A 17840-nucleotide genomic window follows, 5' to 3' on the forward strand; every position below is an offset into this window, starting at 1 on the left:
CATTTCAAATGTGAGATACATTTTTTTACTCTAAAACCAGGCACATTTTTGATAGGATTGTTTACACTAATTTATTCTAGATTTATCTTAGAGGTTTTTGTTTTCTAGAAGTCACTTGGCGGAGTAAAAACAGACAACAAAAAAACACACAAACAATTAGTAAATTCTTCATATGCAATTCACAGTTCAGTTTCTCCGTTTCGACTTAGTTTTCATTTCAAACTTCAAGTCACAAATATTGTTGCAGATGCGTGTCATTCTCCCCTGCTAGAGGCTAATACATCATGGTCAGGAGCTCACAGCATAGGCTTTTATAAGCACAACACAGACAACCTCTCCCCCACTCTTCCCGGTGAAAGTGAGTGTCGTTTTGAGGGCGCGCCTATCTCGTTCATCTGAAAATAGCCCTGGAAGTCAAGGTTAGCAGTCTGGGTAGTGATTGCATTTTCTTCTCTTTCCCCAGAGTGCCTATTCATACAGAGGCAAGAAGGGAATGGGTTCATTGCTAACATTAAAAGGGCAATCTGCAATTGCTACATCCATTTTCAGACTTTAAAATGAATGATATACAGCCATTGATTCTTGAATAGTACTTATAAATGCCTCATGAGCTTAGTTCAACTGTCTAACCTCATCAGAACTCCAAAATATAAGCTTGTTTTATTCTATTGTTTGTAAACAATAGCATTGTAAACAAACCCTGTATAGCTTCAAAACATGGTTAAAAGTATAATTTTGATTTAATTTATGGTCAGCCCTTGCATCCATAGCACAGTCTATTGAGATTGGTTAGTTTTCTCCAACCCCATCCCTAAGCCATTTACCCCAAAAAGTGTTGGGGTGTATTTTGTTGTTGTTTGAACTGCAGATTGCCCCTTTAATGAAATGATCATCAAGAATTTGTATGTGTATTTTTTTTAGGCCGGATGGAATGGGCACAGTGACTGAGGAAGAGAGAGAACAGTTTGAGGACATAAGAGGCCGTCTCCTGAGTCTATTGGACAACCAGATCATCCATTTTAGGTACGACTTCCTCTACGATTAACGTGATTACACACGATGGTACGTCATAATATTTGTCAGTAATGCACTTGTAACTGAGTATAATAAGAACTTTCAACACATTTAAACAAGTGTGAAATACTGTATATTGGATATTGGTAACAGTTAGAGCGTTGGGCCAGTAACTGAAAGGTCGCTAGTTCAAATCCTAGAGCCGACAAGGTGCAACATTTGTTGATGTGCCCTTGAGCAAGACACTTAACCCTAATTGGTCCAGGGTCGCTGTTGATAATGGCAGACCCTAGTCATGAACCCATTCTCCGATGGTGTCTCAGGAGAGTTGAGATATGCAACAAAAAAAAAACATTATCAATTCCCGTATCAATACACACTTGAAATAGGAAAAGTTTCAGCACCCACCAAATTATTATTATTGTTTTTATCTGTGAGCTGCCATTCACCATTATTGCATTGTATGTCAGAGCCATGGAAACAGATCCAGACCTTGAAGGATGGTTTGTTCAACGCCTGTGAAGGGCCCTCCATCTGGTCCCAAGGAGGAAAGAGGGTAGATGGGGACAAGAAGTTGGTAGGGGGCTGTTGAACGCAGCGGGGGTCAATAGCAACACTCATCAACGATAGGCCAATGGCAGTAAACAATAGCCTAGACAATGTTGGGATTATGCTAATATGCAGCAGACAGGAACGGGGTGCATATAGTTCAGGATTAAGGGGGACCACAGCGAAGTTGATTAAGGGCTATAAGAGTTGTTTGGTAATTCCTCACCACGCACGAAGGGACATGTTTGACAGGGACCACCTCAAATCCACTAAAAATATGATATATCCATTTGGGAGAGAGATTACCCTGTAGGTCAGCATCTATTTGCTTGTTTCCAGTCCATTATTACAGAACAAATCAAGATCACCAGAGTTCCGAGAGCCATGTAGGCAATACATGTGTGGTCATAGGCATTTGCCTCCAACTTCTGACTACTACTTTGTTAAGGACTAGCATTTCGATGTTAGTCCACACTTGTTGTTTACGAAGCATGTGACAAATACAATTTTATTTGATTTTGATCACCCACAGTTTTGACCTACATATTTGTGCCGGTCATTGTCTAATCAAAGAATGCAGTAGGCTATAGTCAATAAATGTTAGTTTTTTTGTGAAATGTCGTGCATTGGCGTCCTTTCAAACATCAAGCATTCCACAGTATCTTTCTTGAAAATGGTGTAGATGCGATGTCCACTCACACTTGTATCTACAGGTACTGTTTCCCCTTTGGACGACCAGACGGGGCCCTCAAAGCGACACTCTCCCTACTAGAAAGGGTATGTTGTGCTTGAAAGCTATGTCTGCTGTCTAAGTCTGTTGTTATTTTTTTGAGTTTACATTGTTTTTGTATTCTTCAAACTGCAGATTGTTGTGTTGACCAGAATGTGTTGGGATATCCTTGTTGCCTTCCACTCTAAACAGGTTTTGGGTCACTCTTTTAAGGATCTAGTAGTCTGTTTTGTTGTGTTTGGCATTAGGCTTATGACTGTGTTTGGATAATTCTAGGTTTTGATGAAGGACATCACCACACCGGTTCCTCCTGATGAGATGAGGAAGGTAGTCCAGAAATGTTTGGAGAAAGCTGCCCTTGTCAACTACTCCCAGCTGACCAAACACGCTCAGATCGAGGGTATGTGCAATCCCAGCTCACGTGTGGTGATGTTACTGTGTCGTATTTCACTGTCATGTGTTTGTGTTTAGTTTTGTTAAAGTATATGCGGTGTTTGTCAGTGTTCCTAATACAGTATACAGGGTGCTGGTTAGTGTTTTAGTGTATACGGTGTGCTGGTGTCACAGTGTTGGAATGTCTGTGTGCTAATGTAACAGCTGATGCTCAAGCTGCCACGGAGAAGAGGTTGGAGGACATGATGCGACTGGGAGAACTTTGTATTGAGGTCCTGCAGCAGAATGATGAGCACCATTCAGAGGTAGGACCATTCCGCCAGACTAACTATCATGTTTCAAGGTAAGACTCGGGAGAGGTAAAGGTCGAGAGCCATGCGTCCTCTGAAACACGACCCCGCCAAACCGCACTGCTTCTTGACAGACTACTCGCTTAACCTGGAAGCCAGCTGCACCAATGTGTCGGAGGAAACACTGTACAGCTGGCGACCGAAGTCGGTGTGCATGCGCCCGGCCACAACAACTCAACTCTTGTCACAGATAAATATTTCAGTTGAAATGCAACCTTAAATGCTGTATTGGTTTCTATTTTTTAATGATTCTTGCCCGTGTCACACCAGAAGGAATTGCTTGATCATTTCACTAAGAACTAGTGACCACTTATTGTGGCGATGCCCATTCCTATCCTATGTCTGCGATGGCCGCTGTGTGCCAAAGTGGAAGATGATACATCAAGTGCCAACACTGTAGTAATGTCTCTGGCGAGAAGAGATCAAAACAACGCCCACAGCCCATACGCACACATCACTCTTATGGTACGGTGTACAACTGATCAATTGTAAGTGGTGCGACGTCCACAAACACCATACATTTGCCTAATAAGTGGCAGCGCGGATTCAAACATCTGTTTCTGAGCGACAAAGCTATTTATAACTGGATGCAAATCTGCATCTGTCACGACCACATATGAGATGAGGACTTTTGTGGTAGGAGCCTGGCGCTGGAGTTTTAGTGGGTGGCCAGTCAAGGTAGCGCATCCCACGCGCTGTCAAAGGCAAAACGTTGAATTACGATCGCTTTCCATTTCGCCATTTGTGTAAATCAAACCGGTGATGACCCTCTTCAGTGTTTTATGCTAAGTGAAAATTCCAGAGATGCCCTCAATTTCTCTCATTTCTGTCTTTCACTTTCCCTCTTTTTCTAATATGAATTGGAAAGGGAAGAGAGGTAAGTTTATCTCATGAAAACTCCAGCTTCATGTCTGTCATGTCCACTTCCATCAAATTGTGTTACGTCCCAAAGCCTGTCAACATCTGTCAGTCATATACCACACCTCACTCATACCCTGTAAAGCTCTGTTCATGGTTCACATTGAGGAGATGGTTGATACTGAGAAACAGTGCAACGTGGTGTACCCACTACAGGTTGTGGTCCTGGTGGACTGCTGAATATTATGTCCCATGGTACCTAATTTTGCTATTTGGGTATCTAATGATGTAGTTTTTTTTTAGATTATTGTACCACAATTTACTGTACAAATAATTTCAGTCAGTCTTTCTTGACATATCGTCTGCCCTTCGTTTGCCCTCCTTGGTGTGAAGGAAACTGAAGTATTACAACCATTAACTGTGTCAATAGAAAGCAGCACCAATTCATGGATTCAAGGAAAGGAAATCATAGTAGATCCATTTATTCAGCGATGTTATTATTCACATCATGATAACCAAACCATTATACTGATCACAATAGATATCATTGGTGCATGCACACATACGCACGCACGCACCACACACACACAGAGACAGAGAGCTATTTATTTTTTACTTTTTAATCTCTAATTGAGACTGTTACCATCCCTTGCTTGCTAAGCCTAAATTAAAAGCACAGACTCCTGGAGGAGCAATGTCCTTCATATTTATATGATGAATGCAAAGCATTTGTCACGCTTAAGGTTGCAAAATTCCAGGAACTTTCAATAAATTCCCTGGTTTTCCTGTAATCCTGGTTGGAGGTTTCCCGGAATCAGAAGGGAATAAACTGGAAATCCAGAATCCTCCAACCATGATTTCTGGTAGAAACTTCACAGAATGTTGCAACCCTAGTCATGCTGCGTCACCTCACACTCAGTCCCGCTCTCCTTCCATTTCTCTGTCTGTCTCTCTTCTCCTCTTGTTCTCTCTTGCTTTCAGTCACATACCTTTCATTTTTCTTCTTCCATCTCTTTATCGGAATCTCGCTCTCTCACTTAGAGACAACAGTTATGTGAGGATGCCTGTTGGTGTGAATGTGCGAATGGAGGAGAAAGGCGATAGGTAACGAAGCGTATGGCGCAAAGTCACTCTTTAATTGTGTTTTTTTGTCACGGTGCGCTTAAAAGACACATCTGAAAAGGCTGATGACAATAGCCCTCAAGGCCAGGTATAGCTGTGGGACATATACTGTCTCTGACCGCCAGCCTAGTGTTTTGTTTGCCACAAGCGCCCACTAGAACACAGACAGGGACACACTCACAGACGGACAGACACACGCACATACACACGCACACACCCTTACACATACACACGCACACACACCCTTACACATACACACACACACACACCCTTACACACACACACACAGGAACACCAACCTCCTTCAATCAATATGCCACATTGCTATTTTCGAGGGCTTCATTGGGCTAGTTGCACTTTTCTCTCACCTCACATGGCGACCACTGCTATTGAGTAGGATAGGAAGCATCTCTCTTGGGTGGGCAAGAAAAATGGGCGCGAACTGGCTCTTATTATGCTCTAGCTCATCTATGGCGATGATGGAGTCTTTGAGAAGCAACTGCAGCACTGCTAAATGTCCCCTCAATTTAGAGTTAAGAAGATGACTTTGTCAAGTTCCATTATGACATAAAATGTCTTATAGATGGAGTCGCACACGAACAATTCTTACCGGTATGTGACCGCACTTACACACAGCAACAATACTCAAGGACCGGTCAGAACTTTAAGCAAAGATTGTGTTGAAGAATCACTGTAAATGATTTGGTTTGTAAATACATGTATGATGGCTAGACATTAAGATTTGTAAACTCCTTGCACTGCACACAGGATCCTAGACAAAACAGTCCAATGTTTTGAAAATGTCATTGGCTTGACCTTCTGTGTTTGGACCTTTTTCAACCTTTTCCTATGTTGTGTGATGTAGATCAAACCTCTAGTGCAAATGACACGAATGCCCGATGCAGCAAAATGAACTATGCTTATTTCAAGGGAATGGACACCCGAATGGATATGTAGCTGAGATGATCCAACAACTTCATGGTTGGGCTCACATTCTTCTCAATTCTACGGTGGTCCAGAGAGGAAATATGGAGGGGAAAAAATGGATAATTCCCTAATTTTGTTGAGATTACCATTGATTTATCTCATGATCACTACGTAACAAAAACGTTTTGTCACTAGGTTATCATAAGTAACACGCATCATCCATTCATTTGTTCAGATGCACGATAACCACCTCATCAAGGAGCCCTGTGGCTGCGTTGATTGCGATGCGCTCATGGGGCATTTAAGCTCTGAATGATGCCTGACATTAGCTGGCAGGCTGATTGAATCTGATCAGCCTGTCAGGAATGGAGCTCACCCACGCTGTATATTTTAATATTATTCATAAAACATGAAATGTCCCTTACGATTATACACATATCAGTTATGCAAGCTAACAACCAGCATAGATAACAAGCTAGCTAGCTATCGAGTTAACAAGACTACCTAACTAACTAGCTCACAAGAGGGAGAGGCTATACAGGCACGCCTGGTGCCTAAAATGTATGATGTATGGTCGAGCAGCAAGAGTGGGGGACAAACAGAATCAGTTCAGTCAGTTGTCGTTATGAGCCCTTCCCAGCTAGCTAGTTCATGCTTGTGTCTATAAACTGACTTGGGAGTGTTCAGAATCATTCCGTTTTCATTGGACTGCAAAATCCCTGGCCTGATATTAGCTAAATCAAATCAAATAAATTTATATAGCCCTTCTTACATCAGCTGATATCTCAAAGTGCTGTACAGAAACCCAGCCTAAAACCCCAAACAGCAAGCAATGAAGGTGTAGAAGCACACTATAAAGCTGCTTCCCTCTAAGTTAGTTACTGCAGGACAGCAGTGCGCCGGGCAAGCGGGACTCGGGAGCGAAGGATACACTGTGCCCTGTGTTGTTGTGTTGCTAATTTGTAGTGCAAACTCTCCCCATTGAGCAACAGTAGACTATATCACGGTGACATCCAGATGGTTACTACCAATATTACAAATGATTTCATGTAGGTTGCTATCCTGCTCTAAATATAATTGAGTATGGAACATATTAAGCTCCCCACGTGCTCTTAGCTCAAGGTAAGGGACATTTAGCTTGCTAACATTCTAACTTATAAACCGATAATGTGCTCAAAACACAAATAAATGCATGGTGTACCATCCCTAAGTGTAGCAATCAATAAAATGTATGTGCTAATCCACTGTGGGCTCTGCTGTAAAGGCCTTCTTTCAAAATAGACCTGGGGCTTTCCCATCCGGAGACGATATGCATAAATACATTTCAAAATATATAGAGACCCATTCTGAATGAAGCCGAGGACAACTAGACCCGTTCCTTATGGACCTGGTCGGATCCAGACCTGGCCCGATTACGCTCCTTTGTTAACCGGAGCTGATGAAGTGTGATGGAGAGGAGGTAGAGAGAGGTGATGCTCTAGCAGGGGCTGTGCTGTGTGTGTAGGCTACTGTGAGTGTGAGCGAATGACACAGAACAAGGAGAAGGGAGGGAGAGACAGCAACCAACCAAGCTGACTCGCCCTATAGTAAACCAATAGCTATCATAACCTCGCTATTTATCATCCAATAGGATTACCTGTCTTGACTGCATCGAACTGGGAGAAGCTACTTTTATGTAAGATAGCTGACTTTTGTCAGTATGTTCGGCTCTATTTACTCTCAGATAATACAAACATTGCATAGACATCGTACAAGTAGACATCGTACAAAACTACAAATCCCTGCAAGCTCCTGCACGTCATCTCTCGCTGATACCTTCTCTAACAGGTATTGTGTCATTTTAAAACTTGCACACGACAGTTCACAGAATTGTCCATTTAAAGAAATGTTGCCAATTTAGGCATTACTACATTTAGCTAATATTAGATAGTTAATCCAGAGATTCTTACCTTTGAGTTTATTTTATTTTTTACAGTGCACATTAATCAACGTTTCAGTAAAAGTGCCGGTTTTAGCCAGCCGGCTAATTTTAAACCGCAGTCCCTGGGCAGGTTATTAAAAACAATTACAATATAGACAATCATTGAGCAGTGAGCACACACAGAGCAACATAGGACAAGCAAGACGTAGCATACAGACAGAGCAACATAGAACAAAAAGCAACAAGACAAAATTCATAAAAGCAACAAAGTGTTGCTACAGACAACAACTTTGCCTCGATTCTGCAGTCACGTCCAGATCATCATGGTATTTGTAGTTCTTTATGAAAGCCATATTATCAGCTAATTAGAGTGGGTTTTTTTTGGGGGGGGGGGGGTACAGGCGAGTATATTGATGGAAGTTACCTTGTCTTGGAGAGATGTACACGGTTGTCGGGGGGGTCGTACCAGGGTGGGCCTACATGAAGCGCGGCCCTTGTTTGAAGTGTTTCTAGAATTCCCTATGGGAAAAATGAATGGTGGAAAAACTAATATTTGAAATCTGTCCCCAAATGCAATACATTTTTGACTTGAATTCAAATATTTTATTAAATCTCTAGAATTAGTCAATAATGGGAAACAACTATGTATTCTTACATCATAGGTTTATACAAATGTGGAGCCTGAACTTTTTATGTTTATTTTATTTGAGGTACTTTATCTTTTTAAACTGTTGTCGCTGGCAATTCATGTGTAGTGATTTGTATTTCTTATTTTTGTTTATTTGCTTTACTTTAATGTTATTTTATGTGTCTTAAGAAGAAAATATACATGTAATGATGTCCTATGTTTATTTGTTATTGTAATTTGACATTTTATTTGTTAAAAAAAAGTCAGTTTAAAAGTAAATAAAGTATAGTTGTACTAATGATAGCCTAGTTACCACCAATGATATTGACTGTCGTAGCTTAGTTACAATAGAAATGAAATGAAAAAGTATTCTATTTGTATTATGTAACAACCAAAAGGTTTATAAGCAAGCCCGTCTTGAACCAGGCACCAACTGCTAGCATATTACTAGTTAGTATTTATTGACAGTTCATAATGGGCTAACCCCTGTCCAGTTTGGCTAGAAAGTTCTTTCTGGGTGACCACCTAACTGCAATAAGCTCAATGTTTACTTTAATCATCCTTTCAAACCACCAGCCCAACTCCAGTAAAAAAGATTCAAATAAAAAGCTTCAAATTCCTTGGCGTACACATCACTGACAATCTGAAATGGTCCACCCACACAGACAGAGTGGTAAAGAAGGCGCAACAGCTCCTCTTCAACCTCAGGAGGCTGAAGAAATTAGACTCTGCCCCTAAGACCCTCACACTCAACTTTTACAGATGCACAATTGAGAGCATCCTGTCGGGCTTTATCACCGCCTGGTACGGAAACTGCACCGCCCCGCAGTGCTCTCCAGAGGGTGGTGCAGTTGGGGCCACACTGCCTGCCCTCCAGAACACCTACAGCACCCGATGTCACAGGAAGGCCAAAAAAATCATCAAGGACATCAACCACCCGAGCCATGGCCTGTTCACCCCGCTACCATCCAGAAGGCGAGGTCAGTACAGGTGCATCAAAGCTGGGACCGAGAGACTGAAAAACAGCTTCTATCTGAAGGCCATCAGACTGTTAAATAGCCATCACTAGCTGGCTACCACCCGGTTACTCAACCCTGCACCTTAGAGGCTGCTGCCATATATACATAGACATGGAATCACTGGTCACTTTAATAATGGAATACTAGTCACATTAATAATGTTTACATTTCATATGTACTCAATATATTGTATTTTTGTCAATGACACGCCGACATTGCTCGTCCTAATATTTATATATTTCTTTATTCCATCATTTACTTTTAGATTTGTGTATTGTTGTAAATTGTTATATACTACTGCACTGTTGGTGCTAGGAACACAAGCATTTCGCTACACCTGCAATAACACCTGCTAAATATGTATGTGACCAATCAAATTGGATTTGATTTTGATTTGATTGCAGTTTAAAAACGCATTATGTCTGTCTTTGCCTTTCTAATAACTTTTTATGGCCTCAGCTTGGAGATTAAAGCTTAATATGAAAGCAGAATGTAATTACCAATATGCAATTTATCTTTATTGGGGTAGAGTACTATTGCAGCTTACTCCTGGGCTGATGTCATGATGCTGCTCGCATCTCTTCCTCAGTGTTGGAGTCCATTGTGCGCTCAAGGTCCTCTCTTTATGCTACCCATCACCCATTTGGCTGTTCCTCTGTTGGTTCTTTTCATTAGATTGCTTTGATTTGCACATGGCATTTTCTTTTCTTTTTCAGAGCAGTCTTCTCGCCATCCATCTGTCACTTTTTCCCATCTTCCTCTGATTGTGTCATTTTACATTTTATGTCTATCTATTCTTCACCAGAGCCTCTCACGTAAACAGTAGATAGTGGTTTGTGAAGACTTGTGCTTTTTCATAAAAAAAATATATTTCCTTATTTCACCTTCTCCCTCTTTTTCTTTCTTTCTTCCTTTCTTTCTTTTTGTCCTCTCTCTCTGCCTTTTCCACCCTGCTCTTACTCCTTCCTTCTCTTTTCTAGGCCATTTCATGGTGGCCGGAGATGATGGCGCAGCACGCAGAAACGTTCATGTCTCTCTACACCGTCGACATAGATGGTGCTCTGCAAGTCCAGCCCGTTGACTCATGGGATAGCTTCCCCTTATTCCAGCTGCTTAACAACTTCCTGCGATGTGACCGTGAGTTCGCCGTTCTCCCTGTGCCCCTCTTCTTCCACCTCTGACCCTCTGCTTCGCCTCCCAATACTGATTTAAAGCGTAGCCTACAACACATCACTGGTTCATGAGCACAGTTCAACTTCCAGTTCAGTAACCGTGAGTGGCGTGCGTCCCTTCCTTATACTGTTCCCTCTAATTATTTTGTTGCCCCCTCCCCCACCTCCTCCCTTGTCTTGTCCCCTGACCCTCCGTTTTGTGCTTGTCCGTATTTAAAGCACGGACTACAGCCCCTCCCTGTCCTGAGCTGTCTTCAAGAGCACGTCCCATACTTCGCAGTGAATGTACGCACCACTAAGAGCACTAATTAACACCAGCAGTGCTGCAGAAAACAAGACTCGTTAGAAGAAGAGGTTAACTGCGCTTAAAGCTCCTGCACTTCTGCGTCGGCAACACAATAATTAACATCAGCATCAGTGAGGTAATGTGCAGAAAGGCTAGGACCTGATGTCAGAACACAATTGTAAAGTCAGCGGCCTGGTGTGGCGCTGACCGTACGCCATCTGTCAGCTGAAGACCACCTTTCACTTCCTGTAATGCGAGGAGTGTCACACAGACAGGAGAGCATTAGCACGGTTTGAGGCACCTGTCTCACCAGGGTGTCCTCCATTTTGAGTTCTTTGCTCAATGAACAGGAAACAGAAATGTTTAGTTTTCCCCTTTTTGTAAATGTACTTTGAACATAACTTGCAGCTCGTAAACAAACAAAGGGTACTCTGATAAAAGGTTATAGACCGAAACATTCATCTCATTTTGTTTTGATTTCACCTGCTACCCACCCCCACCATGTGTGAAGTCAGTGTCTGTGTCCGAAAACCCGTAATTGGTTTCTGCATTTTATGCTGATTGGTATTGTGAAAATATCAAATTTCATAGAATGTGACATTTTGAAAATGTAGTATTATTTAAATGTCAGGATGTCATACTCATTTTGGCTTTTCATCTAGTAGAATTCACTGCACACTATGGAGGAAGAGAAGCATCTTTTCAGACCCACATGTGTTTGACAACAGCTGATTATCAGCTGATAATCAGCTTAGAGAATGTGCTCTACCAATATGAACAAAATTTGCGCAAAATAACGCAATTGCAATTTAGAGGATGCATTCTAAGTATGGATCAGTCTAGTATGTTTGTATGTGTTGCTTACTACATGCATTTATACTAAACAGTACTTTCTAAATAGTATATAGTATGATGAGTATGTCATTTTAGTAAGCAAGGCCGATTTTGTGCACGGCCAATGTCACTGGCATCCAGGTGTTTGCCCTTGCGTGCGCTTGTGTACTATCAAACTTCCTCTCTCTCTCTCTCTCTCTCTCTCATACTTCAGTTTTCTTCTTCTCTCTTCTCCCCGATTCACTCTTTGCTCTGAGCCTTTGTTTCATTGCCAGCTGAGAGTTGGCTACATCTGAAGTGTTGTTTTACATTGTCTATGCAAGCCTCACACAGAGCAGACAGACAGCTCAAGGGCAATAATGTTCAAAATAAAACTCTCATTATGTGAGGCATAGGCAAAGATCATTATTGTTTTGTTTTTTTCATTCATTGTCTGTTATTAACTTTCTCCATTAATCTTGCAATTATTCCAACTGTCATAACAATTATTTGATTTGAAGAGTAAGGTAATGAAAATATAGGTTGAACAAAATCTAGACAAAAGAATTATCATTTTGACTATTAATGCAAATGAGGCCCCCTGTTTTTGATAATGATCTCTTAAGTGATAGGATCTAGGTGGCAATTAAATCAGGTAAAATGGATGAAAACGTCAAAGCTGATGGTATTGTTAGGATAAAATTAAACTATTTTTCTTAGTTGCTTAGCTATAGACCTGCATGGTCAAGTCTGCCTTTTAGGATTTGACAGTTTCCTACCTCCTTCAGGATGTCCACATTTTCAATGTTGACAGATGCTTTGAGATATGTGAGTAAAAAAAAACGTTTTTTCAACACACACAAATCTGAAAAGAGGCTATGTTGATATCGTCTGATAAATGAACAAATACTGTACGTGATATTCCGAATTGAAGCGTTAGTTGTTTGTAATGCCACATTTGAATGATTGTTTTGTAGCGTGAACAAAACATATTTAATTTATCACACCAGGTCTTAATATCCACGTATTCTAAGGATTAACTAAATGCTCACTTTAGTGTCTGCATGTGTTGCGGGATGGGAACTTGTTGGGAGAGGAGCCGTGGTCTCTCAGGAGGGTAAAAAGGCTAGTGTTAATCATGAAGGAACAGAGTGATGGGGAATTAGGACTAATGAAGCCCTGAGAGACCAGCAGGAGGCCTACGCTCTCTTTCTTTGTCTCTCTCTCTCTCTCTCTTTTTCTATTTGTCTCTCATTTTCTATTTGTCTCTTTTTCTCTGTTTGTGTCTTCCTCTGTCTTTCTGTGTCACTCTTTGTTGTCTCTTTCCTCCTCTCTTTTCTCCTACTTCCTTTGCACACCAGGACGTGTGAAGATGGAATTTGTATGCAAATGCCATAGCATGGACTGCGGGAGGGAAGGACAGCAATTTAGCTTATCAAGGTGGAGAACTGTATAAAGATGTTCAAGCCCAAATTCACGACCTTAAGCTTTGAATTCCTTCCTTCCTCATTCCCGCCCAGCTCACCTGTGCAATGGCATGTTCCACAAGCACCTGCAGGACCTGTTCATCCCGCTGGTGGTGCGCTACATAGACCTTATGGAGTCCTCCATCGCCCAGTCCATCCACCGCGGCTTCGAGCAGGAAACCTGGCAGTCCGTCAAGTAAGTGCCCTTCTCCCGAGCAACCTACCCCTTCATGGCTCTAGGCACCCAGATCTGAAATTACTGGATAAGTGTAAGAAATATGGTAACACTCTGCTATTGGAATCTAAGGCGGCAAACCAAAATGTCGATACTGAAAATGCCCCCTGTTGTCATCTGTTGCATTCTGTTTGGCTATTTAAAGCTCTATGTCTAAGAGATGGGCTTTTACACTTGGAGTTATTTTTAGCGGGTTCTTCTATGAGGACAATTGAAGAACACTTTATGGTTCTAGGTAACACCTTGTTTTCCATGAGTGTAGGCTAGATCACGTCCACCGACAAGGCACTAAATCATGCTATCACCAGATGGAGGTGAAAAATCAACACTCTGTTGTCTTTTGTCTCTGTCGTATCTTTTTTTTGTCGTTGTTTGGTTTGGTTTGGCATTGATTTCTTTTCAGGACAATTGCCAACAACCTACCGAGCGTGCCTCTGCCCAAAGTCCGTCTCCCACAGATGCCCAGGTTCTCAGCACCCTCCTGGATGGGCCCGCTGTGTGACAGCACGTGTGTATGGGCTACCGCGAGACCTAATGGGGCGATGTGGCATGGACTGTGCTGTGGTTGTTGTGCCATTTGTCAAACGTATCCTATTCAAGAAAACAACTTTCAATTGTGTTACTTTCCTTTGCCAATGATGTACAATTAAGCATTGAACTAGTTTATTACATTTGTTTTATTTTTTATGTGAAAGATCAGCTCGAAAATGTGCTCTCACATTTCAATTTCAAAGTTTATAGTAAAACCATTTTTGTTGTCTACCACTGATCCTTTTAGCTGTGCAATCCAGGTGGCTTTTGTCATCACTACTCACATTTTCCTGGGACTGGTTGCCCCCTTTTGATGACCTCAAACTGATACCTTCTGTAATACCAAGATAAAAACATGGTTGTCTTGTGAGAATGGTTGTCTTCTGTGGCGCATTGTTCCCCAGCATGGTTATTTTCTGTGGCACAGCATCATCTCTATTGTGAAATGTATGTTGTGGTTGTGGAGCCTGCCTCCTTCTTCAGGAACGGTTTTGGAATATGTATGACATGTTTTTGTTCCCACATCCAATCATGTTTCAGGTATTTTTATTTGTGTATACATATATATTTTATTGTACATGGAGAGTATCAAAGAGATACCTGTTTTTGCCTCCTTTTAATTATGACCTTAAGGTGTGCTTGTCAATTCACAGCTCAACTAAGGACTGAATTGTGGAGTTTAACATGCCTAATGAATGTTGAATGAGAAATTGTATCCTTTCTTATTTATTTCAGCTGGCAAGGAATTAATTTACCTGATATTTTGTAAGAAGGCTTAGCCATTTTACGGATTTAAGTGAATATGTTTTTCGAAAACCTCAGTGCTGGTCTTTGTGACTCTTATGAAACAATTTTTAGAACTTGTCGAGTGACCCTTTTCTCCTCAAGCAATTGTCATAATTGAGCAGACATGATCCCCCGCAAGCAAGATTATTAAGCGTAATTTAGATGGCCTACCAGGAGTAATTTTCCTGTGTTTGTGGTTGTAAAACAACATATAGCATTTGATCAATAACTAGTGAGTTGTATAGTCATTGGTATGACCACCAGATGATATTTGAGTGAACAGTGAAGACTCAACAACGTGGCTTCTGAGGGCCCCGTAGAAACAGTGGCAGTAATGGGGCCACCCGAGGGGTGCCCATCTCTGGAGGGAGGCTGAGTTGTGATGTTTGGGAAAGGCTTCTCACACACTCTCCATGTCCCCCCTACGGGACGCCCCCACCCACCACCTCCCCTTTCTTGCTTGAGATTAAAAAAAAACTGGCACTTCGTTAGTGAGCACAGACGGGCGTGGGGGATTGTTCCATTCCCCTGGGAGAGGGGACGCTCGGAGAAGAGAGCTCCTAATTAGTCCTGAGGGGGGGATATGAGCGAGCGTTTAATTGCAACACGGATTTTGCCCAAACTATTTATTCCCGCGCACCACTTGTGAATGTAACAGTCTTTTAAAGGCAAAGTGAGAAAAGTGAGGAAGTGAATGCGCTTCACCCACCCCCCACTCTCTACCTCGCTCTCTCCGGTTCGCTGTACACTTGGATGCTGGTTGCTGCCACCGGTTGCCATGTGTTTCCGTGTAACCTCTGGTAGACACCGGGGAGAAGGTGGCGATGGAGACCCATCTGTCTGTGAGCTTAGAGTCTCCTTAGTCACAGTCTGCCTGACAGCCGGATGTGATAAGGAACTGTTGGGTGTGTTTAGTAATTATGAGGCATGTTAACTATCTTAGGAACATGTCATGCCTTCAGAAACTGTTCATACCCCTTGACTTATTCCACATTTTGTTGGTTGACTACATTTTGTTGTTTTACAGCCAGAGTTCAAAATGGGTAATATATTTTGTTTTATCTCACCCATCCACACATAATACCCCATAATGACAAAGTGAAAACATGTTTTTAGACATTTTTTGCAAATGTATTGAAAATTAAATACAGAAATACTTTATCTCATTTACATAAGTATTCACACCCCTGAGTCGATACTTTGTAGAATCACCTTTGGCTGCCATTACAGCTGTAAGTCTTTCTGGGCAAGTTTCTAAGAGTTCTCCACACCTGGATTGTGCAACATTTGCCTTTTATTATTTTCAAAATTCTTCAAGCTCGGTCAAATTGGTTGTTGATTATTGCTAGACAGTATTGACTTTCCTTTAAGTCAACACTGTAACTCGGCCACTCAGGAACATTCGCTGTCTTTTTGGTAAGAATCTCCAATGTAGATTTGGCTTTGTGTTTTAGGTTATTGTATTGCTGAAAGGTGAATTCATCTCCCAGTGTTTGGTGGAAAGCAGACTGAACCAGGTTTTCCTCTAGGATTTTATCCTGAAAAACTCCCCAGTCCTTAACGATTACAAGCATACCCGTAACATGATGCAGCCACCACTATGCTTGAAAATATGGAGGATGGTACTCTGTAATGTGTTGTATTGGATTGTCCCCAAACATAACAATTTGTATTCAGGACAAAATGTTAATTGCTTTGACGTATTTTTTGCAGTATTAATTTAATGCCTTGTTGCAAACAGGATGCATGTTTTAGAATATTTGTATTCTGTACAGGCTTCCTTATTTTCACTCTCAATTAGGTTTTACCCCTTTTCCTCCCCAATTTCATGGTATCCAATTGTTTTTAGTAGCTACTATCTTGTCTCATCGCTACAACTCCTGTACAGGGTCGGGAGAGACGAAGGTTGAAAGTCATGCGTCCTCCGATACACAACCCAACCAAGCCGCACTGCTTCTTAACACAGCGCACCTCCAACCCAGAAGCCAGCCGCACCAATGTGTCGGAGGAAACACTGTGCACCTGGCAACCTTTGTTAGCGCGCACTGCGCCCGGCCCGCCACAGGAGTCGCTGGTGTGCGATGAGACAAGGATATTTCTACCGGCCAAGCTCTCCCTAACCCGGACGACGCTAGGCCAATTGTGCGTCGCCCCACGGTCCTCCCGGTCGCGGCCGGTTGCGACAGAGCCTGGGCACGAACCCAGGGTCTCTGGTGGCACAGCTGGCGCTGCAGTACTGCGCCCTTAACCACTGCCCTACCCTGGAGGCCTAGAAACCCTTTTTCTACTAAGAATCAAAAGTCAGATGAACTCGTAGGTACAATTTGTATGTCTCTGCGTGCAGTTTGAAGGAAGTTGCTAACTAGCGTTAGCACAAGTGCTAAGTAATGTGGTATCTGCTAGCATGCTATTAGATACTCTAGACTTCCAGTTATTGCACTAAGGCTTGTTAGGATTGGCTTGCGAAACTACCTCTAACTTCCTTCACACAGAGACATAAAAATGGCATCCAGGAGTTCATCTGACTCTAAGGTAGTAGATAAAGGACTTCATTGCCAAAATCCTGATGTATTCCTTTAAAGACCTCTTACACAAAGCCCTGGACTCAGTGTTACTCAGTCTTCATTTGATAATGTTTATTGACAACTGACAGAACATTGGCATTTCAATTGAAGTGTTTACCTATTTCTTCATGCATCCAGACATGTAGTGTTGGGAAAAAGTACCCAATTGTCATACTTCAGTAAAAGTAAAGATACCTTTTATAGAAAATGACTCAAGTAAAAGTGAAAGTCATACAGTAAAATACTACTTGAGTACAAGTTTGAAAGTATTTGGTTTTAAATATACTTAAGTATAAAAAGTAAATGTAATTGCTATAATATACTTAAATATCAAAAGTAAAAGTATAAATAATTTCCCATTCCTTATATTAAGCAAACCAGTAACATTTCTTGTCTTGTTTTTATTTATGGATAGCCAGGGGCACACTCCAACACTCAGACACCATTTACAAATGAAGCATTTGTGTTTAGTAATT

At 41.7% G+C, this 17840-nt stretch overlaps 1 protein-coding gene across 1 annotated transcript in view; it reads left to right on the plus strand.

Moving 5' to 3' along the window:
* The window catches only part of LOC139369640 (calcium-dependent secretion activator 2-like), a 237517-nt gene that overhangs the window by 179453 nt on the left and 40224 nt on the right, over nucleotides 1-17840 (plus strand). Inside the window, exons 14-19 of the mRNA XM_071108908.1 lie at nucleotides 922-1023; nucleotides 2277-2340; nucleotides 2570-2693; nucleotides 2891-2991; nucleotides 10492-10648; nucleotides 13303-13444. Of these exons, the coding sequence (XP_070965009.1) occupies nucleotides 922-1023; nucleotides 2277-2340; nucleotides 2570-2693; nucleotides 2891-2991; nucleotides 10492-10648; nucleotides 13303-13444 (690 nt within the window). The remainder of the gene's footprint in view (nucleotides 1-921; nucleotides 1024-2276; nucleotides 2341-2569; nucleotides 2694-2890; nucleotides 2992-10491; nucleotides 10649-13302; nucleotides 13445-17840) is intronic.

This window comes from Oncorhynchus clarkii, chromosome 2, assembly GCF_045791955.1.
Source record: "Oncorhynchus clarkii lewisi isolate Uvic-CL-2024 chromosome 2, UVic_Ocla_1.0, whole genome shotgun sequence".
Classification (NCBI taxonomy): Eukaryota; Metazoa; Chordata; class Actinopteri; order Salmoniformes; family Salmonidae; genus Oncorhynchus; species Oncorhynchus clarkii.